Source organism: Vulpes lagopus, chromosome 5, assembly GCF_018345385.1.
Source record: "Vulpes lagopus strain Blue_001 chromosome 5, ASM1834538v1, whole genome shotgun sequence".
NCBI classification, from domain to species: Eukaryota; Metazoa; Chordata; class Mammalia; order Carnivora; family Canidae; genus Vulpes; species Vulpes lagopus.
The window spans coordinates 6,551,043-6,576,769 of NC_054828.1; the positions used below are offsets into that span (position 1 = coordinate 6,551,043).

At 51.1% G+C, this 25,727-nt stretch overlaps 2 protein-coding genes across 7 annotated transcripts; one reads left to right on the forward strand and one right to left on the reverse strand.

The window, feature by feature from the left end:
• LOC121491011 (translation initiation factor IF-2-like) lies at positions 1 to 1,237 on the reverse strand. The gene is made up of 2 exons (XM_041755345.1): positions 667 to 1,237; positions 1 to 335 (listed from the first exon to the last, which is right to left on the reverse strand). Exons 1-2 carry the CDS (start codon positions 1,235 to 1,237, stop codon positions 232 to 234), a joined length of 675 nt encoding a protein of 224 aa, XP_041611279.1. The 3' UTR covers positions 1 to 231.
• A4GALT (alpha 1,4-galactosyltransferase (P blood group)) lies at positions 499 to 25,727 on the forward strand. 6 transcript variants are annotated; one of them, XM_041756626.1, is made up of 4 exons: positions 572 to 608; positions 15,983 to 16,009; positions 21,940 to 22,080; positions 23,837 to 25,727. In XM_041756626.1, the coding sequence occupies exon 4, from the start codon at positions 23,883 to 23,885 to the stop codon at positions 24,942 to 24,944; it is 1,062 nt and encodes a 353-aa protein (XP_041612560.1). In that variant the 5' UTR covers positions 572 to 608; positions 15,983 to 16,009; positions 21,940 to 22,080; positions 23,837 to 23,882; the 3' UTR covers positions 24,945 to 25,727. The 6 variants fall into 6 exon arrangements, with proteins under 6 accessions (XP_041612556.1, XP_041612561.1, XP_041612560.1 ...); XM_041756625.1 differs by lacking the exon at positions 572 to 608 and adding an exon at positions 2,904 to 2,972; XM_041756622.1 differs by lacking the exon at positions 15,983 to 16,009 and having other exon boundaries at positions 499 to 608.

Sequence of the window (25,727 nt, forward strand, 5' to 3'; positions counted from 1 at the left end):
CATTTATTTATTTTTATTTTATTTATTCACTCATGATAGACCTAGAGAGAGAGGCAGAGGGAGAAGCAGGCTCCTTGCAGGGCGCCCGACGCGGACTCGATTCCGGACTCGATTCGGGGACCCCAGAGGCAGGCGCTAAACCACTGAGCCGCCCAGGGATCCCCCCAGGCCGAGCATTTAGCACCAGTCACAGCCGCGGCGGAGTGGGGAGCGCTTTCTGATGAATTCACTCTAGGCGGCGACGTTAGGCAGGCGCGGGGTCGAGACCCACGCTGCTCCTTCTCCCTTGCATGACCTTCCAGTGACTTTAACCATCCGAGCCTCAGTTTTCTCATCTGTAAGATGGGGAAATGGGCCGATCAGCTCCCACCGGCGGCGACGCGGGGCCCGGGGAGCGCTCCGCACCTGCCGGCCGCGGTCCAGCCCCGGCGGGGGCGCAGCGGGGACGCGCGGGCCGGGGCGCGGGGACCCGGGGGCGGCGGGCGGGGCGGCGCTGACCACGCCCGGGCCGGAGGGGCGGTGCTGCCGCCGCCGGACTCGGGGCACTGCCTCCCGCCGCCGCCGCCCGCCGGCCCCGGACCAGCTCGCCCGCCGCCGCGGAGCCGGAGGTACCGGGGAGCGCGCGCAGGGCGAGGCGGGCGGGGGCGCGGGGGCGCGCGGACCACCTGTTCCGGAGGGACCTCCGCGTGCGCACCGGCTGCTCCCCGGCCAGCTGCGCCCCGAAGTTGAGCGCGGCGGCGGCGGGACCGGGAGCCCCAGCCCGGCCTGGCCCGGGCCCCGCGCCGGCGGAGGGGGCCGGGGGGGGGCGGGAGGGCGGGAGGCGCGGGGCCGAGACACCCGCGCGGCGACCTGGGGCGCGGAGTCTCTCGAGAGGCCTCCCCGCCCCGCTGTGCTCGCCGCGGGCCGGAGGGGGTGCGGCTGGGAGGCGCGGGGAGCGGCCCGCGGAGGGGCCTGCGGGGCGGGAGGCGGCGGCCGGGGCCGGGGCGGGGGCGGGGGCGGGGGCGATGCCCAGGCCGGGCCGGGCCCTGCAGGTGGAGGCAAGGGCCCGGGTCCGAGCGCCCCTTCTCAGCGGTCCCCAGCCGCCGACGGCCCGGCCCCCCGCGCCCCGCTCCCTCCCTGTCCTCCAGCCCGGACCCTGAGCGGGAGCTGGATGTGCCGGGAGAGGCTGCGGCCGGAGGTGGGCTCCGAGTCCACTGTCCTTCGCTGCGGGGGGAGGGGCTTGCCTCGGTTTCCCCATCTGACGCCGTGGGATAGAAGTTCCCATCTCCTGGGCAGGTCAGCTGAGCCTTTGGCTCTGGGAGGGGTAAAAGCCGTCTGCCTGCATCCCCCCCCCCCAGGAGGACACCGGCCCTGTCTCCCCAGATGCTGAGTGATGGCCTGCTCCTCGCAGGCCCCTTGGGGGTCAAGCAGAAGCAGGGCGCGGGTTGGCCAGACTACTCGGTCCATACCTGGGTGTGCGCGAGTTCCCACACAGAGGTCCCCCGGGGGACTCCCCCAGACTGGCCTGAATACAAAAGGAAAGAAAATGGGAGGCAAGATGGAATCCCCTGCTCATCCTCCTCCCAAACTTGCTCCTAGAGCCTTGGGTGCGTGTCCCTGCTTGTCTGCTAGGACAGCTCAATAGTAGAGGACAAACTGCAAAATAGAAATTCTTAAAAATGTGTCCTTTCCTTATACCGATGGAAGCTTAGGTGAAAGGTCCGACGTGGGACCAGGCTGTGTAAGAGGAGGTGGCTGCCAGGGACATTCGCGACAGGACTGGAAGGAGGGGCAGATGAGAAAGGGAAGCTTGAAATGTGGAAACAGCTCTTTTGTCCCCCCTCCTCCCTCCCCACCAGCTGCTGCCCCTCCTAGTTCTCCCTGCGGGCAGGTGGGGTGTAGGGCCCGCCAGCAACCTCTTCACCCAAACTCAGCACCCGCTGTGCTCTCTGGAATGCACTTCCTCCCCTACCGGTACCTCCTAGGTGAGCTCACGACTCCTGCTAAATGCCCTGTATTTTCATTGTTCCACTTCTCTCCGGATTGGAAACTTCTGGAGGAAAGACACCTTGCCTGAAACCCAGTGCCGAGCCCAGCACGTGGTGGGCTCCCTAATGTTGCTGGAATTAATTAACTGTAGGAAGTGGGGGGCATGGGGGGATGACTCCGTATTTGCATCCACTTGGAAAATCCTATTGTTAAAATCCGCCATGTTTGCCAGATTTTTCTAAAAACACTTTAACACATTTGAATGTGTCCTGTCTATGTATGTTTTTCAAATTCCTCGCCTCTCTCACGCGTTTTCTATATTTTTCAATGTGTACGTGTGTTACATCGTGTTAGTTAATGGACACATTTGAAATTTAGGCTCTTTGGGATAAGGTTATGTTGAACTTTTGCACATATACATTGTGTACGTTGCTGGGTTTTCCCTGGAAAGAGTGTCACCTGGTAGTCACTGCCCGTGACCCTCTGGAAGGGCTGTCCCTAGAGCCAGCTGGCTCTCCAGAGGGCCTGTACCATTCATACTTTGACACTGTGAGTGTGCATTTCTTGTTATTTCCTAGAAATGTAATTACTGAGTCAGAGTGTGAGCATCTCGGATGTTTGTGTGGTGTGCCCCCCCCCCCCCATTTTATTGAGCTGTTATTGAGCGCAGCATTGCGTGTGTCAATTAAAGGTATACGATGTGATTTGATATATAAGCATCTCGCAAAAGACCACAACCTGTGTGTTTCTGATTCATTTGTCTGAGCTCATCAGCAAGGTATTTGTCCCCTGTCTGGTCTCTTGGTGGCAAAGACCTCCCCTCCCCTGGATTATCATGTGGGCTTTATTTTTGCTGCTGCTGGCGTGTGTTTTTGAGGAGCACATTTTAAATTTTTATTTTACTTTAGCTATGTGCCGGTGCGTTTAGATAAAGGAGACTCAGCTGCATTTATGAGCCGACGGGAAGGAGCCAGAAGACAGAGTGGCTGAGTCCCAGAGGAGAGGTGGGTCCCTAGAGTGAGGTCCCAGGGGACACAGGAGGTGGGGGGGTCCAGCTCTGGCGAGGGAACTTCTGTTCTGAGCTGGTGAGGACAGGAGGCAGAAGGGAAGGGCAGGGCCAACACGTTATGAAACTGGCTTTGAACTCCATGTAGAGGGAGGTGGAAAAGCTCAATGGAGAGAGAAGGGTCGGTCCTGAGGCCACTGGCTCCCAGTGCTGTTTGCTGGCCTCATCCCCTGGAGTCCTCCCTGCTTCCCTGGGAGGTAGCAGGTGTTGTCATCCCCCAGTGACAGGCTCCCAAGGGAGGGAAAGTGCCTTGTCCGGGTTCAGTCAGCTGGTGAGTGGCAGGGATGTGCTCAGAGTAGGCTCTCCTGGCATTAAGTGCCTGCCCTCGAGAACCGCCCTCCTCTTGGTGCCTCCACCCCTAGTAGATGTCAGGAAGCTGCACTCTTGAGTCTCTGAGTGAGCGTCCCTTCCTCCTGTCTGTCTCTGTCTGTTTTCCCTCTGGACAGACCCCAGTGGATCCAGGAGCTTCCAGTGGAAGCTGCATTGGCCACGGAACTAGAAGAGCCCCCTTCCCTTCTGGTTGGTGCCTGCACACTCTGCCCGGGGCACACACCCTGGCCCAGTGGGGACACTGCCCATTCTGGAAGTCACCCCTGTGCAAAGTCTGATTTGGCAAACGGGGAACTAGGTGAACAGGTACATGAGACTGAAGCAGGGGGAGTGGTCTTCACATTCCCTCAACAGACTTGATTTGAAAGAGCGGAATCCCTGGTCTCAGATGTAGACACAGAGTCCAGAAAGATCCCTGTCCCCCAAACTCTATGATCTTCATTTGCACCTACCCACTGAGTCTCAAAGGCAACCTCCTGAGTTGGGGGGGGGGCTTCCATGGATTGAGCCCTTACTAGGTGCCAGACACTTCGTTATTTAACCCCCTTGCCAGCCTGTGCTGTTCTTCCCATTTCACAGACGAGGACACTGAGGCTCGTAGTTAAGCGCCTTTTCTTTACGGCGGTGAATTTGAGCCTCCAGCGCCAGAGCAATCCCTGGTGAACTTGGCTGTTTGGGCCACAGGCAGGCTCCTTCCACCTGACAAGGAGCGTTTGAATCCCAGCTGTGCCTTGGTTCCCTCCACTCTTACGCTGTAGTTGATAACTAGAGCACCTGCCTTGCAGAGCTCTGCGGGGATTAAATGAGTTACTCCAGGAAAACCACTTTGACCACTGGCTCTGCACAGTAAGCCATCAAGGAAATGTGTACTATTGTTATTAGGAACCATGTAGCTCCACGCCTGACGGGAGCCTTCCATAAATTAGTAGAGGCTATGGGAAGGTGGGCGAGCCCTAGCACTGGGAAGAATGTGGACTTTTAATTTTTTTAAGATTATTAATTTATTCATTAGAGAGAAAGCACGAGAGAGCATGCACATGAGTGGGGGAGGAGCAGAGGGAGGGAGAGCAAGATGCAGGCTCTCCACTGAGCAGGGAACCCAATAGGGGGGCTGGATCCCAGGACCCTGAGATCATGACCTGAGCCACCCAAGGTGCCCCGAGAACATGGGCTTTTAAAAACCTTTCTGAAAGGGATCCCTGGGTGGCGCAGCGGTTTGGCGCCTGCCTTTGGCCCAGGGCGCGATCCTGGAGACCCGGGATCCAATCCCACATCGGGCTCCCGGTGCATGGAGCCTGCTTCTCCCTCTGCCTATGTCTCTGCCCCTCTCTCTCTCTCTGTGTGTGTGTGTGACTATCATAAAAAAAAAAAAAAAAAAAAAAAAAAAACTCTTTCTGAAAAAGAAAAAACAAATAAATAAATAAATAAAAACCTTTCTGGAGACAAGTTAGTGATCAGTATCTACGACTTTAAATTACGTTTCCTTTGACCCAAGAGGCTCATTTCTAGGAACCAGTCCTACAGAAGTAATTAAGGATGTGCTCAGAGACGCGAGTGCTAAGCTATTCACCATGGTGTTGTCTATAAAAGCAGAAAGATGGAAACCGCATTTCTAGCAGGTAGGACAGGAACTAGGTAACGTGAAGGAAGGACCTGCCATGTGACATATACATGCAGAGAGGATGGAAACTTAGGGTATCGAGCCCTATTTATGGACGCGGTGTGAGGGCATGCTCTAGCCTGCGAGCAGCTTTACTTCGGTACAGCTTACACTGTGTCGGTGTAAGCTTTACTTCGGTACAGTTACACGCATACAGTTGGGTGAATTGTAGTTAACGTGCACGGTTGTGCAACTATCTCATTTTAAAATATAGGGCCCAGCATGTTTCTTTTCTTTTCTTTTCTTTGTTTTTTGTTTTTTAGATTTTATTTATTAATGAGAGACACACAGAGAGAGGCAGAGACATAGACAGAGGGAGGAGCAGGCTCCATGCAGGGAGCCTGATGCGGGACTCGATCCCAGGACCCTGGGATCACGCCCTGGGCCGAAGGCAGGCGCTCAACCCCTGAGCCCCCCAGGCGTCCCTCCAGCATATTTCTAAGTGAAAAATAAAACAAGGTGCAGAACAGTACATGTAATAAGATCTCCTTCTGTGTGCACGCGGCTCTGTGTAAATACTGCTTGTGTCGGCGACAGCCCCGTGGGACAGGTCCTCTGCCACCTGGACACATCAGGAAGGGACCAAGCAAAATACACTAGAATGCTGACGTGGGCACCATGTCACATGCTTTTGCCTTGGGTCTTTGGTGACTCCACTTCGTCTTCTGAGAGAAGAAGGCAGGTGTCACTGCAGGGTGGCAACTGGACACACACACACAACCCCTCTGTTGTGGGAATACAGAGATGACATGCACAGGTGTGAAGACATAGCTATAATCACCTGTCACCCGCGCAGCCAGCAGTGGCATTTTGGTGGACTCGTAGCAAATGGCAGCTCTTCTTACCTATTGTGGTTAGGAGGCTGCGGGGCGGGGGTGGGGGGAGGAGGGTCAGCTTGGGAAGTGGGAAGCACCTACCCTGGAAACTTGGAATGCCCAGAGCCTGGTGGGTTTGAGCCATGGAGTTGGTTTTCTTTCTTCATTTCTTTCTTTCTTTTTTTCGTTTATTTATTCATGAAAGACAGAGAGAGAGAGAGAGAGAGGCAGAGACACAGGTAGAGGGAGAAGCAGGCTCCCTGTGGGGAGCCTGATGTGGGACTCGATCCCAGGACCCCAGGATCACACCCTGAGCCGAAGGCAGATGCCCAACCACTGAGCCCCCCAGGTGCCCAGAGTTGGTTTTCCTTTCAAGTTCTGACCGTCATCGTCAGGGACATCTGGAGTGTCCGGATGGTTTTGCTTGACGCCTCATTTGTCACACATGTATGGTGCTGTCCCTAAGTTACTGTCATTTACAGCCTCAGGATCGTGGGCGGCATGTGGCTCAGTGTCCACTCTTTGCTCCCAGGATCCTCCACGACCAAATTCAGCCTGTCCATTCCCAGCGGGACCCACGTTGGGCCCTGAGGGTCTGCCCATAGTCAAGGCTGTGAACGAGGCCCAGGGTTTGGGGTGAGTGCTGCTCACGTCCCCACTCATTTAGAAGGTAGCCACGAGTGCTAGCATGTGCAGTGGGGGGGGGGGCAGCCCCCAGCCTACCGTGGGAGCTGAGCTGAAATCCAGGCAGCTTCCTGGAGGTGGCCTGCTGTGCTCACCTAGGTCAGGAGAGGCTCAAGGAGGAAGGACTGTGTGGGGACTCGGAGCAGACATATCTGGGTGCTGGTCCTGCCTCCCACACATACTAGCCCTGCGGGAGTGGAAGGTCACCTTTCTTCCCTGTACCTTCATTTTCTCACCTGCAAAATGGGGCCACAGGGGTAGCTGTGAAGATGTGATAAAGAGTGAACAATGCTTGGCAGGATGCCTGATGTGTGGTACATTCTTGGCAAAGGGCAGCTCTTCCCACATATTATGGTTAAGAGGTTGCTGGGCAGGGGAGGGCAGAGGGATGTTTTAGGGAAAGGAAAGGACATATTGCAGAAATCTGGAATTCCCAGAGCCCGGTGGCTTGAGTAATGTGGCCAAGGACAGCTTGGCTGGTCTGGAAGCTGTGGGCCTGGAGAGACGCAGGGGCTGCAGGGGCTGAGGCCTAGGAGGCGCAGAGCGTGGAGACCCGCTTGGGGCCGAGGCAGAGGACACAGAGTCCCGAGCTGGGCTGTGGTCGTGGGGCTGACGTGGGAAGGAGAGATGTGTCAGAAAGAGATTCCAAGAAGGACTCTCCCCTGTTCCCCAGCCCTGCACCCCCCTCTCCTCTGGACCTTCCTGGGAGCCTCGTAACTGCTTTTTTGCTACCACACATCCCCCATGGTTTGGTCTCAGAAAGCAGCCAGATCCCAGGGCATCTGGGTGGCTCAGCGGTGGAGTGTCTGCCTTCGGCTCAGGGCTTGATCTCAGGGTCCTGGGATCGAGTCCCACATCGGGCTCCCTGCAGGGAGGGAGCCTGCTTCTCCCTCTGCCTGGTTCTCTGCCTCTCTCTCTGTGTCTCTCATGAACGAATGAAATCTTTAAAACCAAACCCCAAAAAAGGCAACCAGATCCTAAAGATTTCTTTAAGACATCAAGCACACTGTAGCCCTTTCCTCCTCAAAAGCTCCCAAAGGCAGCCCTCCCAATCAGAGAGACAAGTCCTTCCAGGCCCCCAAGGCCCCTATGACTGGGTCTCCTCATTATCTCTCTGACTTCCTCTCCTTTTACCTTTTTCCTCCCATTTGACTTACTCGGCTAGGCCATCAACACCTCAGGCACATGCACCCCAGGACCTTTGCCCTCACGGATTTCCTTCCCTGGACACACTTCCCCAGATAGCCCTAAGCCTGGTCCCCTCACTTCCTTCAGCTCTTGGCACAAATGTCAGCTTTCCAGAGAGGCCATCCCTTACCCGTCTGTGTGAAATAGCTCCCCCCACTCCCCCACCCCTGTCCTCCCAGCCCAGATTCCCTGCTGCATTTTTCAACATAGCACATGTTCTCCACCTGATGTATTTCTTTGCTTGTTAACTTTCTCCCACTGGCATTTCAGCTCTGTGAAGCCAAAAAACTATCTGGTTTGTTCACTGCTTATCTGTATTTCCAGACCTTGGGGTGGGGCGCGGCCCATTATAGGTGTCTGAGCATTTGTCGAATGAAGAATCAGGGTAGGACTGTGTGAGGCCAAGGGCTTGATGGGTTTCTTTCGAAGAAGGCTTCTGTATCAGGTTGAGCAGAAACTCTCTTATCTGGGAACTGTCATCCTTCTGGCCTTCTTATCTGCCTTTGCTCTTGGCCTGGCACCAGGGGGCAAGTGGCCCTGAAATACCCCGTCTCGAGAGGTCAGTGAGGGCCACCTCTGATTGAACCAATAGAACTGGTGCCAGAGAAACCAGATTTGGAAGGTCTTTCTAGAAGGGTCCTGAGAGATTGCTTTTCCAAGGTCTTTATTTTACAGACGAAGAAATTGAGGCTCAGAACTGACGAGAGAGGTCATACTCCAGGGTCACAGAGCGAGAGTATAGGGGATAGGAACCAGGTCCCTTGCTCAGGCAGTCCAAGTTAGCAAAGACCCTTAATAAGAATACCCAGTTTAAAAAAAAAAAATACCCAGTGTATGGGGCTCCTGGTGGCTCAGGGTGTGATCCCGGGGTCCTGAGATCGAGTCCGTCATCAGGCTCCCTGCAGAGAGCCTACTTCTCCCTCTGCCTGTGTCTCTGCCTCTCTCATGAATAAATAAAATCCTTAAAAAAAAAAAAATTACCCAGTATGGTCAGTGCTGTGTGTGCATATTGTACGGGGCAGGGTTGGCTCCCTCTTTGGCTGCTGATTGTTTTTAATTTTCAATACAGTAAAAAGAAAAAAAAAGGAAACAATGAAGCAACAGGGCAACTTTCTTCCAAATAGAGTGAACTCAGGACTCTTAATTCAGGCTGGAAGTTATAAATGCCTTTTCCAAGGGCACTTCATTTGCCAGGCGTGATTTTATCTGATGAAGAGTTTGCCCTGCTATTCGTGCCTCTGTGATCCCTGGGCCTAGCAAATGCCCCACACGGAAAGCTCGTCCATCCCCAGCCACCCGGCTCTGCAGAGGTCCTGGTGAGTGTCTGTAAGCACGTGCCAAGACAGCAAATGTAGAGGAGCCCACATTCATGGTCGCTTATGCTGACTGACCATGAGCATGAAGCATAAAGCTCGGGGGAGATGACTTCACTCTGCTCCTGAGAGGCCAACCCCAGGCAGCCTGATTGTCATTCCAGCCTCCAGCACAGAGCTAGGGTGACCTCAGGGAAAGAGGAGAGGTCTGCGACTTGGGGGCAGATACACCCGGGTGTAGATCCTGTCTCCCACTCTTACTAGCCTTGCACCTTTGGGAAGGTCACCTTTCTGTCCTCTCTTGGGACGTAAAGACTCAAGTATTTTATTTTATTTTTTTTTAAGATTTTATTTATTTATTCATGAGAGACACACAGAGAGAGGCAGAGACACAGGTAGAGGAAGAAGCGGGCTCCATGCAGGGAGCCCAATGCGGGACTGGATCCCAGGACCCCAGGATCATGAACTGAGTCAAAGGCAGACGCTCAACCGCTGAGCCCCCCCATACTCGGGTATTTTAATATGAAAAGTCAAAGGTATGTGACCTCATTTTGTACCCTCCGATGGTGATGCAGGACACATCAATAACACTTTCTAGCAGCTGTGATCTGCGTCCACACATGGTTTACAGTTTGCAATGGCATTCACTTGGCTTAGTCACCCCATCTGATCCTGGCTTTGTGGGCAGTTTAGGGATCATTTACTCATTTCATTCAGAACATATATATTGGGCCCCTGGTATGTGCTGGGGCCTGGGCTGGCCTGTGAGGGACGCAACCATGAGTAAAAGCAGCCTTGGTCCCTGCCCTCTGGGAGCCCATGTTGTTTACATGGGATCAGGGCCTTTGTGGATTTAATCAGTCCCTTCAAAAAAGACCTTGGATTGTTCTCAGTTGTTTGCAATTGGAAACAAACCTGTGACCTGTACAAATGGCACTTATCTGCAGATAAATTCCCAGAGCGGCATTACATGGTGAACGGGTAAGCGTTTGTGTAATTTGGTAGATGTTGTTCCCCTGGCCGCCGCCCCTGGAGCAGTACCCTTTGGCATGCCTACCAGCCGCGTGCGAGTGCTCGTTTCTTCACAGCCTTGCCAGAAGCATGTGTTGTCGAAGTTCTGGGTTTTTGCCAATCTGACAGGTGAGAGATGCTATCAGAGTGTTTTGATTTGCATTTCTCTCACAAAAAGATCCTCACTCTTGCCTACATATTAAGGGTCCTGTTTTGCATGCGTACTTCTGGGTTTTTGCCAATCTGACAGGTGAGAGATGCTATCAGAGTGTTTTGATTTGCATTTCTCTCACAAAAAGATCCTCACTCTTGCCTACATATTAAGGGTCCTGTTTTGCATGCGTACAACTGGCTTCGGCCCCCTTTCTTTTGTGCTGTTTGTTGTTTTCTCCTTGATTTCTGAGAAGAGGTTCGGAAAATTGGACCTTTGGGGTCTGAGGGGCACAAACCTTATCCCAAGTTGTCACTTCTTTTTTGACTTTCCTGATGGTATTTTTGAGGGAGGACCTGGAGCAGCTGACTTTTTCAAGGAATCAAGTTTATTCATCTTTTCTTTTTATGGCTTCTGGATAGATTTTGTTCGTAATTAAGAGAACTTTCCCAACTCTGAGGTTACAAAGGAATTTGCCCATGTTTTGTTCTAAATGTTTATGGGATTTATTATTTTACATTTGGAGTTTATCCTGGGGCATGTTCTGAGATGTGAACCCAGCTTCTACCCCAGTTGTCCAGCACCTTAGAGGACCCATTGTACTTTACTCACTGGAGATGCCGCCTTTATTGGATATGCAAACACTTTATGATGCTGCCATAGCTTTTGTTTCATTGTCCCATTTGTTCAGATGCTAAGGCTGGATTGTTTTTGTTTTCTGGTTTCTGTGTTTTTTAAAGGCTGCGTTGTTTTCATTATTGAAACTTCATATTATGTTTTAACATCTAAAGAACATCCAGTCGAGGGCACTTGGGTGGCTCAGTGGTTGAGCATCTGCCTTTGGCTCAGGTTCTGATCCTGGGGTCCTGGGATTGAGCACCCCTGCATCGGGCTCCCCACAGGGAGCCTGCTTCTCCCTCTCCTGTGTCTCTGCCTCTCTCTGTGTGTCTCTCATGAATAAATAAATAAAATCTTAAAAAAAAAAAAAACCTTCAGTCCTTCCTCATTTTTCTCCTCCTTGTCAGAGTTTTCCTATAGGTCTTTGCTTGTTTATATTGGCATATGAACTTCAGAATCAATTTGTCAAATCCCAGAATCACATATGTATTTTTGCTTTTGTTTCCTTTTCTTGAGGAGATGTATCTAGAAGTATGTTTCTACAGCTGAGGCCAAAGAACTTACTGCCTGTACTCTCTTTGAGGAGTTTTATGGCTTCATGTCTCACAACTAGGTCTTTTAATCCATCCTGAGTTTATGTTTGTGTGTGATGTAAGAAAGTGGTCTGGTTTCATTCTTTTGCAGGTAGCTGTCCACTTTTCCCAGCACCATTTACTGAAGAGACCATCTTTTTTCCCATTGCATTATTTGCCTCCTTTGTCAAAGATTAATTGACCTTATAAGCGTAGGTTTATTTCTGGACTCTCTGTTTTGTTCCACTGATTTATGTATCTGTTTTTGTGCCAGTTCCATACTGTTTTGACCACTACGGCTTTGTAGTATTTCTTGAAATCTGGTATTGTGATACCACCAGCTTTGTTCTTCTTTCTCAAGATTGCTTTGGCTCTTGAGGGTCTTTTCTGGTTCCTTACAAATTTTAGTGGTATTTGCTCTAGCTCTGTGAAAAATGAGATTGGTGTTTTGCTAAGGATTGCATTAAGTCTGTAAATTGCTTTGGGTAGCATGGACATTTTAACAATATTGGTTCTTCCAGTCCATGAGTATGGAATGCTTTTCCATTTGTTTGTGTCATCTTTAATTTTTTTTATCAATATTTCATAGTTTTCAGAATACCAGTCTTTCACCTCTGTTGGTTAATTTTACTCCTACGTATTTATTTCTTTTGGTACAATTGTAAATGGGATTGTTTTCTTAATTTCTCTTTCTGCTGCTTCATTATTAGTGTTCAGAAATGCCATAGATTTCTGTATATTAATTTCTTTATATCCTGTGACTTTACTGAATTCATTTGTTTTTTTGGTGGAATCTTTAGGGTTTTCTATATTTAGTATCATGTCATCTACAAATACAGTTTTGCTTCTTCCTTACCAATTTGGTTGCCTTTTAAGTCTTTTTCTTGTCTGATTGCTGTGGCTAGGACTTCTAGTACTATGTTGAATGAAAGTGGTGAGAGAGGACATCTTGTTCCTGATCCTAGAAGACAAGCTGTCAGTTCTTCCCCATTGAGTATGATGTCAGTTGTGCATTTTTCATAATGGACTTTATTATGTTGAGGTATGTTTCCTCTAAACCTACTTTGTTGGGAGTTTTTGTCATGAATGGATGTTGTAGGGGTAGGTACCTGAGTGGCTCAGTGGCTGAGTGTCTGCCTCGGCTCATCCCGCGGTGCCGGGATGGAGTCCCACATCCAGCTCCCTGCATGGAGCCTGCTTCTCCCTCTGCATCTGTCTCTGCCTCTCTCTCTCTCTCTGTCTCTCATGAATAAATAAATAAATTTTTTTAAAAAAATGAATGGATGTTGTACTTTGTCAAATGCCTTTTCAGCATCTATTGAGATGATCATATGATTTTTATCATTTCTCTGGTTAATATGATTTTTTTTTATTAAAAGATTTTATTTATTCATCATAGACATAGAGAGAGAGAGAGAGGCAGAGACACAGGCAGAAGGAGAAGCAGGCTCCATGCCGGGAGCCCGATGTGGGACTCGATCCCAGCGCTCCAGGATCAGGCCCTGGACCAGAGACAGGCGCTGAACCGCTGAGCCACCCAGGGATCCCAATATGATGTATTGTATTGATTGATTTGTGAATATTGAAACACCTTTGCATCCTGGGAATAAATCCCACTTGATTATGCTAAATTATCCCCACCCCCCACAATGAGTTTTTAAAATATATTGTTGGATTTGTTTTGCTAATATTTTAACTGGGAATTATTGCATCTATATTCGTCAGAAATATTGGCCTGTAGTTCTCTTTTTTGTGTGTGGTGTCTTTAGCTGGTTTTGATATCAGGGTATCAAATTCAGTCTATGGTCTCATAGACTGAATTTGGACGCTTTCCTTCTTCTATTTCTTGGAATAGTTTAAGAAGAATTGGTATTAACCCTTCTTCTTTAAATATTTGGTAGAATTTGCCTATGGAGCTATCCCATCCTGGACTTGTTTTTTTGGAGGTGGAAGGCGGTGGTTGATAACTGATTCAATCTCATTACTGGTAATCAGTCTTTTCAAATTTTCTATTTCTTCCTAATTCAGTATTGGAAGGTTTTATGTTGCTAGGAATTTGTCCATTTCTTCTAGGTTGTCCAGTTTGTTGGCATGTAATTTTCCATAGTCTTCTCACATAATCCTTTGTATTTCTAGGGCGTTGATCATTATATCTCCTCCTTCATTTCTGATTTTTTTTTTGAGTCCTCTTTTTTTTTTAATGAATCTAGCTAAAGGTTTTTCAATTTTGCTTTCAATCTTTATGAATGCTTCATCAAGTCTTGAAAAGAAAGTCTAGAGATAGATAGGATAGAGTTTGATATTGAACCTTATTCATTATTCTGAGTTCTTATTTATATTTGATCTACTTACTTCTTGGCCTAGAGAAGGGAATTAAAATCTCTTACTAGTGCATTTCAGTCTATTTTATCCTAGCATTCTGTAATTTCTAATTCCTGAAAATTGCTGCAGTGTTATTTGGTGCATTGTGAATTATACCCTTTAGCATTATAAATGGCCCTTCTTTGGCTCGTTTAGTGATGGTTGGCTTGAATTCTCAGTCTACTATTAAGATTATGGCCCTAGCTTTGTTTTTGTTTGTATTTGTCTTTATACATTTTTTTTAATTTTTTTTTTATTTTTTTTTATTTTTTTATTTATGATAGTCACACAGAGAGAGAGAGAGGCAGAGATACAGGCAGAGGGAGAAGCAGGCTCCATGACCGGGAGCCTGACGTGGGATTCGATCCCGGGTCTCCAGGATCGCGCCCTGGGCCAAAGGCAGGCGCCAAACCGCTGCGCCACCCAGGGATCCCTGTCTTTATACCTTTGTTCTTTCATTTACTTTTAGCCATTCTAAATCACCTTGATGTATATCTCTATCTCTCAAATACAAGATAGAGTTGAGTTTTGCTTGGGATCTAAATAAAAAATCTTTTCCTTTGTAAAGATAAGTGAGTGAAGCCTATTTATATATATTGATATCACAGATGTCTTTGGTTTTTGTTATAGTGTGTGTATGTACGTATATACGTCTTTGCACATGTGGAAAGGCTGTATTCTTTGTTCTTCCACTGTGTTTGAAGAAGACAAAAGAAAGCCCCTAGGATATCTTGGGAAAGTTGTATTTTTGTTCTAGTGGCTACATTTATATCTACACCTTTATATAATACTCTTCGTTTATTCTTTCTTTAGATAATATTGTTTCTCTTCCATGAACAATAAACTTAACTTGTTTCCTCTTTTTTGTTTGGCTTTTTCTTGGAGGTGCCCCATTTCAGCTGATACTGTACTGAGTGATTAGGCCTATCTTCTTTCCATTCTAATGCTTCCAGCAGCTCTTGGTCAGGTGGTGCTCATGACAGTTGTCACTAACTAGTTAGGCAATGACATGAAAACCTACAGAAGAGGTATCAGCAGCTTGGGAGAAAATTCTGGAGACCACAGTGAAGCACTTTTAAGAAATGCTGCATGGTGCACACATGATGGTATAGGAGGTGTTACTGTGTGGGTAAACACAGGCATCAGTTTCACCAACTTGAAGGCATTCAGGAGAATACAGTTTTATCTGTATTGAGGTTTTGGGAGCACCTTCCTCAAGTTATTTCACTTACTTTCCCTCTTATGTGTGTACAGGCATGAGAGGTGATTTTATTTATTTTATTTTTTATTTCCGTTCTATTTTTTTTTTTTAATTTTTATTTATTTATGATAGTCACAGAGAGAGAGAGAGAGGCAGAGACACAGGCAGAGGAAGAAGCAGGCTCCATGCACCGGGAGCCCGACGTGGGATTCGATCCCGGGTCTCCAGGATCGCGCCCTGGGCCAAAGGCAGGCGCCAAACCGCTGCGCCACCCAGGGATCCCTATTTCCGTTCTATTTTTAAAGTAATCTCTACCCCCAACATGGGGCCCAAACTCACAACCTTGAGATTGAAAGTCACATGCTCTTCCAACTTAGCCAGCCAGGTATCCCTTGGATAGGTGATTTTAAAATCTGACTAAACCAATTTTTTAAGATAAAAATTACTCATGATAAGAAAGCCAAGTGACACTGTTTAATTGGCAGCATTTTGTGTTTTTAGTGGGCATAAAAGGACGCATCTTATTAGATCCAATAAAACAGACAGTGTTATCCTTCTTACTGCCGCCTTTGTATTTGAAATATGCTTTTAGGGGGATCCCTGGGTGGCTCAGCGGTTTAGCGCCTGCCTTTGGCCCAGGGCACGATCCTGGAGTCCCAGGATCGAGTCCCGCATCGGGCTCCCGGCATGGAGCCTGCTTCTCCCTCTGCCTGTGTCTCTGCCTCATTCTCTCTCTCTCTCTCTCTCTGTCTATCATAAATAAATAAATAAATCTTTTTTTTTTTTTTTAATTTTTATTTATTTATGATAGTCACAGAGAGAGAGAGAGAGAGAGAGAGAGGCAGAGACATAGGCAGAGGGAGAAGCAGGCTCCATGCACCGGGAGCCTGATGTGGGATTCGATCCCGGGTCTCCAGGATCGCGCCCTGGGCCAAAGGCAAGCGCCAAACCACTGCGCCACCCAGGGATCCCAATAAATCTTTTTTTAAAAAAAATGAAATATGCTTTTAAATTTTGATTTTTTTTTTTTTTTTTTTTTTTTAGCTCTTACCACCTGCAGTTAAAGATGAGGTAAGCACGGAGCTCATTCCACTGTCGATCTCCTTTCCCCCTTGCCTACCAAGCTTGGAGTAGTTGTATTATCCCTGTGTTGTCAGGCTAGATAACATTTTCATTCCATCTCTCATCTTTATTCCTACCCTCTCGTGGGGGGAGAGAGGGTTCTGCAGTTAACCCTCTTCCGTCCTCTTATTGCAGTTCTTTCAAGCACCACTTGGTTAGCTGAAGTCTATTCCTTGGCTTTCCTCCGAGGAGCAATCTTGCCTAAGTCCTTATACTTCAAAACTATTGGCCTGTCATCTTTAGATTTTAAGAACAGCATGGCTCTTTATTAATCTTTGGGTTAGAATTTCTTCCCCTGATTGTCCTTTAGGTGTTCCACTATATTCTGTCTTTAAATGCTGCTGTTGCAGGGACAGAGCAGGGGACGCCTGGGTAGCTCAGTCGGTGAAGCATGTGCATTGAGCTCAGGTCATGATCCTGGGATGGAGCCCCTGCATCGGGCTCCCTGCTCAGTGGGGAGTCTGCTTCTCCCTCTTGCTCTCCCTCTGTGCTCTCCCCTAATCTCTCTTTCTCTCAAATAAATAAATAAATAAATCTTTAAAAAAATAAATACATAAATGCTGCTGCAGAGAAATCTGATGCCAGCCTGATTCTCTGTCCTTTGTAGATGGCTTGATCTTTGTGTGTTGCTACCCCAAGATGTATCTTTGTACCTTTAAAGTCCAGTGATTTTACTGTTATATGTTTTGGGATTTACCATTCTGGGTCACTGTTTGCTGGTCCATGGTGTGCCGCTTCCAATTCATGAAATCAGGTCTTCAGGAAGGTTTTCCTGAATTACAATTGCAAGTATTTATTCTATTCATTCAGTTTCTTCTGCAGGAGCCTGGTTGTACATGTGTTGGATCTCCTCTTGTTTCTTCAGTTCTTTGATCACTTTATTTCTGTACAGATTTTGTTGACGTTTTCTCATTTTAATGTTCGTATCTCTTACTGTACTTTGTCTGAAGTCTGTTCTCCTGTGTTTCTTGCCATTTGGACTTCTTTCTGAAATATCCTTGTCATTTCCTCCTAATTCTTCCCTGAAGTCTGTCAGTTCTCACCTTGCCGATTGCCCTCATGTCTTGCTGTCACTTTGACCATTTCTCCTCTAGCTCTTGGATTTCTGTTTTTGCTCTGCCTTCATAGCCAGAATTAACTTTTTAAAGTTGTTTTTTTTTTAATTCATGCTGTAATTTTGTATTAGAATTTTGATTTGTTTTGTGGGAATATTTTTATAGTAAATATCCTTTATACATAAGAGAACATTAGTATTCCTTTCCCTTTTCATTCTTCGAGCATCTCTGTGTGGACACTGTGTTTATTCCTTTAACCATTTTCTTTTTAAATATCCAAATTGGTTGAATTTTCCTGGATCAGCATTTAATAGCAGGTTTTGGTGGAAATTGGGAGAGAAGCCAGGCTAGTTCTCTAAGTTTCTGTTTCTATGGAAATGGACTATTCCTTTAAAATGTGATGCTTCTCGGGGCGCCTGGATGGCACAGTTGGTTATGTGTCTGACTCTTGCTTTCTGCTCAAGTCATAATCTCTGGGTCCTGAGATCGAGCCCTGTGTTGGGCTCTGCACTTAGCCTGGAGTCCGCTTGAAGGGGTACCTGCCTCCAACCTTGAACTCTCCTGGTTCATTCAAGCTACAGCTTTGCTCTTCTGACTTACTTATCTTCCTTTTAGAAGTGGTGATTTCTGCAATCTTCCACTTCTGGGCCCTCTGCACCCCGTTGGAATTTATGGGTTTTTCATGCCCCTAGTTTCCCTAAAGCTATAGCTCATGGTCTATTTTCTCTTTTCCCTATTGCTCTGTATGACATCAACAGAAAAGGAAAGATTCAGAACCAAGAGTCTGCCCTATTCTTATTGGAAAAAGAGATCTCGGGCAGCCCTGGTGGCACAGCGGTTTAGCGCTGCCTGCAGCCCAGGGTGTGATCCTGGAGACCCTGGATCGAGTCCCACGTCAGGCTCTCTGTATGATGCCTGCTTCTCCCTCTGCCTCCCTGTGTCTCTGCCTCTCTCTTTCTCTCTCTCCCTGAATAAATAAATAAAATCTTTAAAAAAAAAAAAAAAAAAAAAAGAGATCTCTACCTCCCTCATTTCGTTGGTAATGTCTCCCAAAGAGCAAGCCACTGCCTACTTGGTTTCTGGCTTTAGAACATCTTCTAGGCTTTGAAGGAGAAACATTTTATAACCTCTGCTCTGAAAACAGCCATTTTTATAAGGATCACCTTCTAAAACTATAACTCCTAATTCTTGAGTATAAAGATATATTTATGCCCTGAAAGATGAGAGGAGGGTGCAGGGACAGGACAGCGGGCCCTTCAAGCAGAGTATTCAAGCTCTAGGTGTTGATTCTTTCTACCCAGGAGGGTCTGAGTTCCTTGTCCTGTCCTATCTCCAGAAGCATCCCTGCTTTCAATTTGGTAGACTCTTCCCTCATCTCTCCCCACCCCACCCCCATGTGAGTGTGTGTGTGTGTGTGTGTGTGTGTGTGTGTGTGTGTTGGTTGACATGACTAAGAAGTCCAAGATGTACCAGCTTCAGACATAGCAGAATCCAGATGTAAAGATGATGTCATCACACATCCCTCTCTCTCCATCTCTTGGCTCTGCTTGCCTCTGGGCCAGCTTCATTTTCAGGCAGGCTCTCCCTTCCTAGCTCCTGGCTCAATCTTAGATGACTCCATTGGAAAACACATGATTCTGCTTGGCCTGGATTGGGTTATGTGCCCTCCCTGAGCTACTCATTGTGGCCAGGAGAATGTGACACAGTCATTAGGCAGAACCGAATGGTGTGCCCACCCCAAGATCTAGAGAGTGGGGTCTGTGGGGGCAGAGGTGGTTCCCCATAGGAAATCAGGGTACCATTAACAGAAGAAAGGGAAATAAGTGCCAGGCAGGCAAAACCAGCAGACAGCTACCCCATCTCCACTGGGAATCCCCACTGCAAGTGACATCTAACCCTTTTCTCTTGCCATATAGAGAGGCCCACCTAGGCACATTCTCCATGCAGCGGCCGTTTCAGTGATGTCACAGGCAGTGTGTGATCTGAGGGTGGCTCTGAGACTCCAGGACAAAGGGACATGGAAAGGGGGTGTTTTGGGATAAATAGTGACCTCAGAGAAGATATGTCATGTCCTACCCCCTGCAGCATGAGAATGTGATCTCTTTTAGAAAAAGAGTCTTTGCAGGTGTTACTAAGTTAAGGATCTTGAGATGAGGAAATGATCCTGGATTAGCCAGGTGGGCTATTGTCTGATGACAAGTGTCCTTACAAGAGACAGAGGAGAAGAACACACATAGGAGGAGGCCATGTGAAGACAGAGGCAGAGACTGGAGGAAGCGGCCACAAGCCCAGGAATGCCTGGAGCCACCAGAAATGGGAAGGAGCAAGGAACGATTCTCCCCTAGAGCTCAAGTCAGGGAGTACAGTCCTGCTGACACCTTGATTTTAGACTTCTACTCCAGAGCTATGAGAAAATAGATACCTGTTTGAAGCTTCAAAGTTGTGATCCTTGGGTCTTTGATATGAGACTTCTGCTGGGCTGTCCGCCTCTTGAAGCATCTCAAGGAAGACCTGGGAGTGGGGCACCCCTTGCAGAGGGGCATGAAGGGCTCCCTGAGGGTGACAGGTCTACCCTCTACTGCTGTGTGACCCTGACCAAATCCCTTTCCCTCTCTGGGCCTCTGTGTCCCCCTTGGGATATCACAATCTCCAAGGGTCCAGCCCTGGGACTCTAGGTACCAGTCAGCACCCACCCTGGCAGCAAGTGGTTGAGTGTAGACTGTGTCTGACAATCACTGTGACTCAGCTCTGTTTGGGTCATGGTCAACCAGCACTGGGGTTGAGCTGGGCTGGACAGGGGAGCCAAGAGAAGGTCAGAGGTGGAGTGCCCCTACTGTGGGCCACGAAGGAGCCATTTCTAGGCATTTGGACCTAGATGCCCATGCTCCCGACACAGAAAGCTGGTGCCCAGGGCCAAGCCAGCAGCAAGTGGTCAGTCCCTTGGCCCTTTGACCCACCAGCTCTGCGCTTCTCACCTTCACTTCCCGCCTGAGATGGATCACGCAGCAGAGGGTGCTCCTGATGATGGGGGGCCACAGAAGAGCTCAGAGCAGGGAAGTGACCACAGCTAACAAGCTAACTGGAAATATCTCCGTGAGGCAGGGCTTGAAGTGGTAGGCAGGGAGGCAGGAGGAGGAGGCAGCAATGTTCCAGGCTCTGTTGACAAGGGCCAGGACTCAGGCTGTAGCTGCAAGGCCCATCCCGGGGGGCCAGGAGCATACTTTGGACCTGAGGTCACACGGATGTTGGACTGTGGCCAGCTTGGCGCCATGCACAGTTTCTATTCCTGGGTCCTGGGCTTCGGTACCAAATACGGCACTGCTTGGGCCTGGCACTCTCCACCAGGGCAGATGCAGGATGAGTGGCACGTCCTGCCTCCCCAGCAGACCCAGACCCCACCCCACCCCACGGGAGAGCCAGATCACCCCCACACTTCAGGGCCCATGAGCGGCCAGCCCCTCGTTCTAACCAGCTCTCTGTCCACTCTTCAGCGTGGTTCACATTGGGTTAAAAATACTCAGGACCAAAATAGCCTCTCCTTGCAGGGGAAAACCAGGGCAGGGCAACACAAGGCTCTTGATGTCTGTTGGCTCTGCTACCCATGACCCACCAGGGGGATACCAGGCAGCTCACCTGACTTCCGACCCTGCTTCCTCACCTCCCTGCTCATGGCTCCTTTGGTCACTCACTGATTTGCCAACTCATTGACTCACTCATTAATTTGCTCGTTCATTAGTTCACTCACTGATCATTCATCGATTCGCCCAATTGTTGGTTTGCTCCTTTGTTGACTCACTTGCTCCTTCACCTACCCACCCACATGCTGAGCTGCTCACTCACTCCATATTTACTGACTACATAGCAAGCGCCATCTATTCTAGATGCTGAGCAAAATGCAAAAAATACCTGTCCTCGGGGGTGGGGGGAGCGGTGATGTTCCAAATAAATAACCCACACAAATGAGTACAAGATGTCCAGGGTGCTAGATTAAGTACCAGGGTCAGAAAACCCCATAGGAGGCAATGAAGTTGGAACTCTAGGGACTAGGGAGGCCCCACAGGAAGATGGTTTTTTGAGTGAGGATGAGAGGGAGGTGAGGGAAGGAGCCAGGTGAACAGCTGTGGGAAGAGTGTTCCAAGCAGAGGGAACAGCACATGCAGAGGCCCTGAGATGGCAATGGGGGTGGGTGGGTTGGTGGGGGGTTGAGAGAGAAAGAACAGGCCAGGTGTGGCTGGGGTGCAGTAGATGAGGGGAGAAGTGGGGTGTGATGCCATGGGTGGGGGGACATGCAGGACCTGGTGGGCCTGGGCTTCCCACATCACCAAGGGGCTGCACAGACGAATGACATGGCCTGGCTTGTGTCTTAAACTGTCCCTCTGGCCACCGGGGGACTGAGTCAGTGAGTGAGGCGACCAGTGACAGGGCCGGTCAGTCTGTGTGCGCCTCCTATGTGCCAGGCACAGAGTTGGGGGCTCTGACGGGGCGGGGGGAGGTACGCAGGACCCCGTGGTGCTTACAGAGGCCCCTCTGGCTCGGGCCTTTCCGTCAGCGTCACCTCTCCAGGAAGCCCCTTCCCCTGGCTCTGCCAGATGCTTCGCTCCATTGCAGCTGTCACTAGTGTTGCTCCTGTTTCCAGATGGCCTCCCCATGCCCGGAGAGCTCCTCCAGGCCGGAGCTGCACCTAGCTCTTCCTCTCTCTCTAGCACATTCCCTGCGGGCCCCAGAGGGCCGATGAGTTGATGAGCAAATGACCCCATGTGGCTGGGGATGCGGCCTCCGTGAGCCTGCCGCCCGCCCCACTCTGTGTCTCGCCGTCTTTTGCAGATGGATCTGCGGGCGTGGAGAGTTTGTGGAAGGGCCGTGTTCCTGTTGGCAGAGAAGGTTGGCTGCTGAGCCAGGGCGTGTCTCCCGGAGGGCGCCAGGCCGCCTGGATCCCCATCTCGTCGCCATGGGCCGCCCAGGCTGGTCAGTCACCAGCCCGTGACGTCATCGTGGTCCCCAGCCCCCCAGCAGGAGGGCAGGCCAGTTGCTCAAGTCCCAGCCTCCTGGCACCGCTCTCAGGCTGTGAGATCCGTCTGTCCTGGGGAGGGATTGACTCCGGCTCCCATTAGACCCTGGGCTGTGCCCAGTCCCTCCACCCCTCTGGGCCTACATGTCCTGGCCTCTAAGGTGGAAATGATACAACCACCCCTGGGTACAGAGAGCCAGAGGAAGTGTTCATGGGGCCCCAATAATTTATTTTTTTTTTTTTTAAGATTTATTTATTTATTTAGTCATGAGAGACACACACACACAGAGAGAGGCAGAGACACAGGCAGAGGGAGAACTAGGCTCCATGCAGGGAGCCCGATGTGGGACTCGATCCCGGGACTCCAGGATCAGGCCCTGGGCCAAGGCAGGCGCTAAACCGCTGAGCCACCCAGGGATCCCTGGCCCCAAGAATTTAGAAGGCACGGAATAAACGCTGGCCAGGATTCTGTGAAGAGTGAGAACGGTCCAGGGGAACATGCACCAAGTCTCCAAAGCTCCGGGCACGTTCCCACATCCCCTGCACTACTTCTCTCCCAGGCAGGATGGTGCAGGGTTGAGACAGTAGACTCTGGAGCCAGGTGGCCTGGCTTCAAGCCCCCGCCCTGCCACTTGCCCACCACCGGACTGTGTATGAGTTACCAGACTTCTCGGTGCCTTGTGGTCATCCCCTGTAAGATGGGGGCAGTGATTGCCACTGCAAGGGTGGCTGTAAGGGTCAACAAGCTAAATGTGCGTGTAACATCCCGAGCAGGTCACTTGGCACATGTGTGGTGACGGTCAGCCCGTTACGGGTTTCTAGTGTTCCTCCTTGCAGGCGGGAAGTCTGAGCAGAGTGAATCACCCCAGGACTTAGCTGGTTCAGGCAGCTTTGAGGTCCCGCGCCTTGCACGTGCTCCCATAGCCCTACCCTCGGGGACAGGACCCAAGCCTGTTTTGTTTCCCCAGCCACCTGCAGGGCCTCCAGGATGTTCCTGGCTGCCTGCCAGGTGGACATCACCAGGAGAGGGTGAGGGTCGAAGGGCAATAGTCCGAGGTGAGATTACAGGCTGCAGCACCATCTTCCTGGCCCTGTCCCTCCAGACCTGTATCTGTGAGAAGCATGGCCCAGGGCAGGGGCTGGGGAGGCCAGGTGCCCAGGAGACCCCACTGCATCTGAGACAGAGGCTTTAGGACCCAGCATGCGTCCCCGTGTGCCTGGAGCCCACCCGTTGTGCAAGCTTGCATGCCAGCCCTTAGCACGCTAGTGTCCAGGCCTGCCCAAGCTCCAGGCTTTTCTGCTGAAAGTCCCCAAGGCTACTTGGCAGTGTGCCCTCTTGGCCTGGTTTGTGGGACTGAATGGGGCCGAGGGGTACATGTGCGAGGCCTCGAATCAGGGGCTGCCAGCAGCCCAAGGGGGCCAGGCCTCTCCAGACAAGGACCCGGCCTGGGTCCATGATGGCCATGTCGTAGGTAGCACTGGCTCAGGTCTCGGGAAGCTCACAGGTGTGTCACAGAGTGAAAGGGACTCTGCCCAGACCTCAGCCCATGGCCTGCCGCTCCCGTCTTACAGGTGAGGAAGGCGATGGGACTCAGAGCCCGCAGGCCCGTGGGCTGTGGAAGCCAGCTTCGGCTGCGGCTGGTGTTGGTGGGGAGCGCTCTTGGGGCTCGGGATGCCGGCAGTCTGCCCACATGTGATGCTCGTCTCTTACAGACCAGCCGGTTCCTGCTGCAGGCTCCTGGTGTCATCTGGGGAGAACATGTCCAGGCCCCCCGAGTGCCTGCTGCGGCTGCTCCGGGGCGCCCCAAGACAGCGGGTCTGCACCCTGTTTATCATCAGCTTCAAGTTCACGTTTTTCGTCTCCATCATGATCTACTGGCACATTGTGGGAGAGCCGGGGGGCCAAAGAGAATTCCCGAACTTGCCTGCTGACGTCCCCTGCCCCCGACTGGTGCCCCCCACGCAGCTCTCCAGCGCCCTGCCTCCAGGCAACATCTTCTTCCTGGAGACGTCAGACCGGACCAACCCCAACTTCCTATTCATGTGCTCGGTGGAGTCGGCCGCCAGGGCCCACCCCGAGTCCCGGGTAGTGGTCCTGATGAAGGGGCTGCCCGGTGGGAATGCGTCACTGCCCCGGCACCTGGGCCTGTCGCTCCTGGGCTGCTTCCCCAACGTGCACATGCTCCCGCTGGACCTGGAGGAGCTGTTCCGGGACACGCCCCTGGCGGCCTGGTACGCGGCCCGGCAGCGCCGGTGGGAGCCCTACCTGCTGCCCGTGCTCTCCGACGCCTGCAGGATCGCGCTCATGTGGAAGTTCGGCGGCATCTACCTGGACACGGACTTCATCGTCCTCAAGAACCTGCACAACCTCACCAACACGCTGGGCGCCCAGTCCCGCTACGTCCTCAACGGTGCCTTCCTGGCCTTCGAGCGCCACCACGAGTTCATGGCTCTGTGCATGCGTGACTTCGTGGCCCACTACAACGGCTGGATCTGGGGCCACCAGGGCCCGCAGCTGCTCACACGGGTCTTCAAGAAGTGGTGCTCCATCCGCAGCCTGGACGAGAGCCACGCCTGCCGCGGCGTCACCACCCTGCCCTGCGAGGCCTTCTATCCCATCCCCTGGCAGGACTGGAGGAAGTACTTCCAGGACATCAGCCCCGAGGAGCTGCACCGGCTGCTCAATGCCACCTACGCCGTCCACGTGTGGAACAAGAAGAGCCAGGGCACGCGCCTGGAGGCCACGTCCCGGGCGCTGCTGGCGCAGCTCCATGCCCGCTACTGCCCCACAACACATGAGGCAATGAAGATGTACTTGTGAGGGGACTACCCCAACCCACCCCGGGCGTCCTGTCCCGACAACGGAGGAGGGTTCCCGAGGGGGAGGCCTCAGTCGCTGCAGCCTGGGATGTAGGGCAGGCTCCGGGAAGGGTGGGCAGCCATTGGTCAAAGAGGTGCATTCGTTTGGGGGGACATGCTGCAGGCCCCTGGATCTGCTCCTTTCCAGGTGAGGCTGGTGGGATACCTCCAGGCCAGCGTGCTTTCTCAGGGTGCAGGCAACAGCTGGTGGGGGAAGGGCCCCAGCCAGAATCAGCTGCATGAGCCGAGTGAGCATCTGGGTCTTCTGGACAGCACAGCAGAGCCGGGAGCATCGAAGCCTCTTCCATGGCATTGCCGGGCAGCCAGGCTGGTGGGGGCTGAGGTGCCCACAAAGAAAGCATGGATGGAAAAGCCCAAGGAAAGGGTATAGGAAGGAGAGGAGGGTGCCTGACGAGAGGGAGGAGGCAGCCTGGGAGAGCAGGGGTGCAAATCCAGCCTCTGGAGCCCAGGTCGGGGAGGGGTGCTTTGCTCTTTTCTGTGTTTGGTTTCTTTTTCACAGGTGCCGAGGCCAGCAGAGCTGGCCTGGGGAGCCCAGCGGGGAAAGCCTGGCTGCTCACGCCATCCTTCTTGCCAGAGATGTTGCAAGGGTGGCGTGCTAGCTGGCCACTCCAGGGCATGGGGGTGTGGAGTTCTTTTGGCTCAGGAAAAGCATTTTAAGAAAACCACCCCCCACCCTGCCCATGATAAACATAGGATAATAAGTGTAATAAAAGTGATTCCCTGA

Coding starts and splice junctions, on each gene's coding strand:
- LOC121491011 (XM_041755345.1), bottom strand. CDS start 1,237: ATGGGGAAACCGAGGCAAGCCCCTCCCCCCGCAGCGAAGGACAGTGGA. Junction 336..666: donor GCGGAGGTCCCTCCGGAACA/GGTGGTCCGCGC, acceptor CCCATCTTACAG/ATGAGAAAACTGAGGCTCGG.
- A4GALT (XM_041756622.1), top strand. CDS start 23,883: ATGTCCAGGCCCCCCGAGTGCCTGCTGCGGCTGCTCCGGGGCGCCCCA.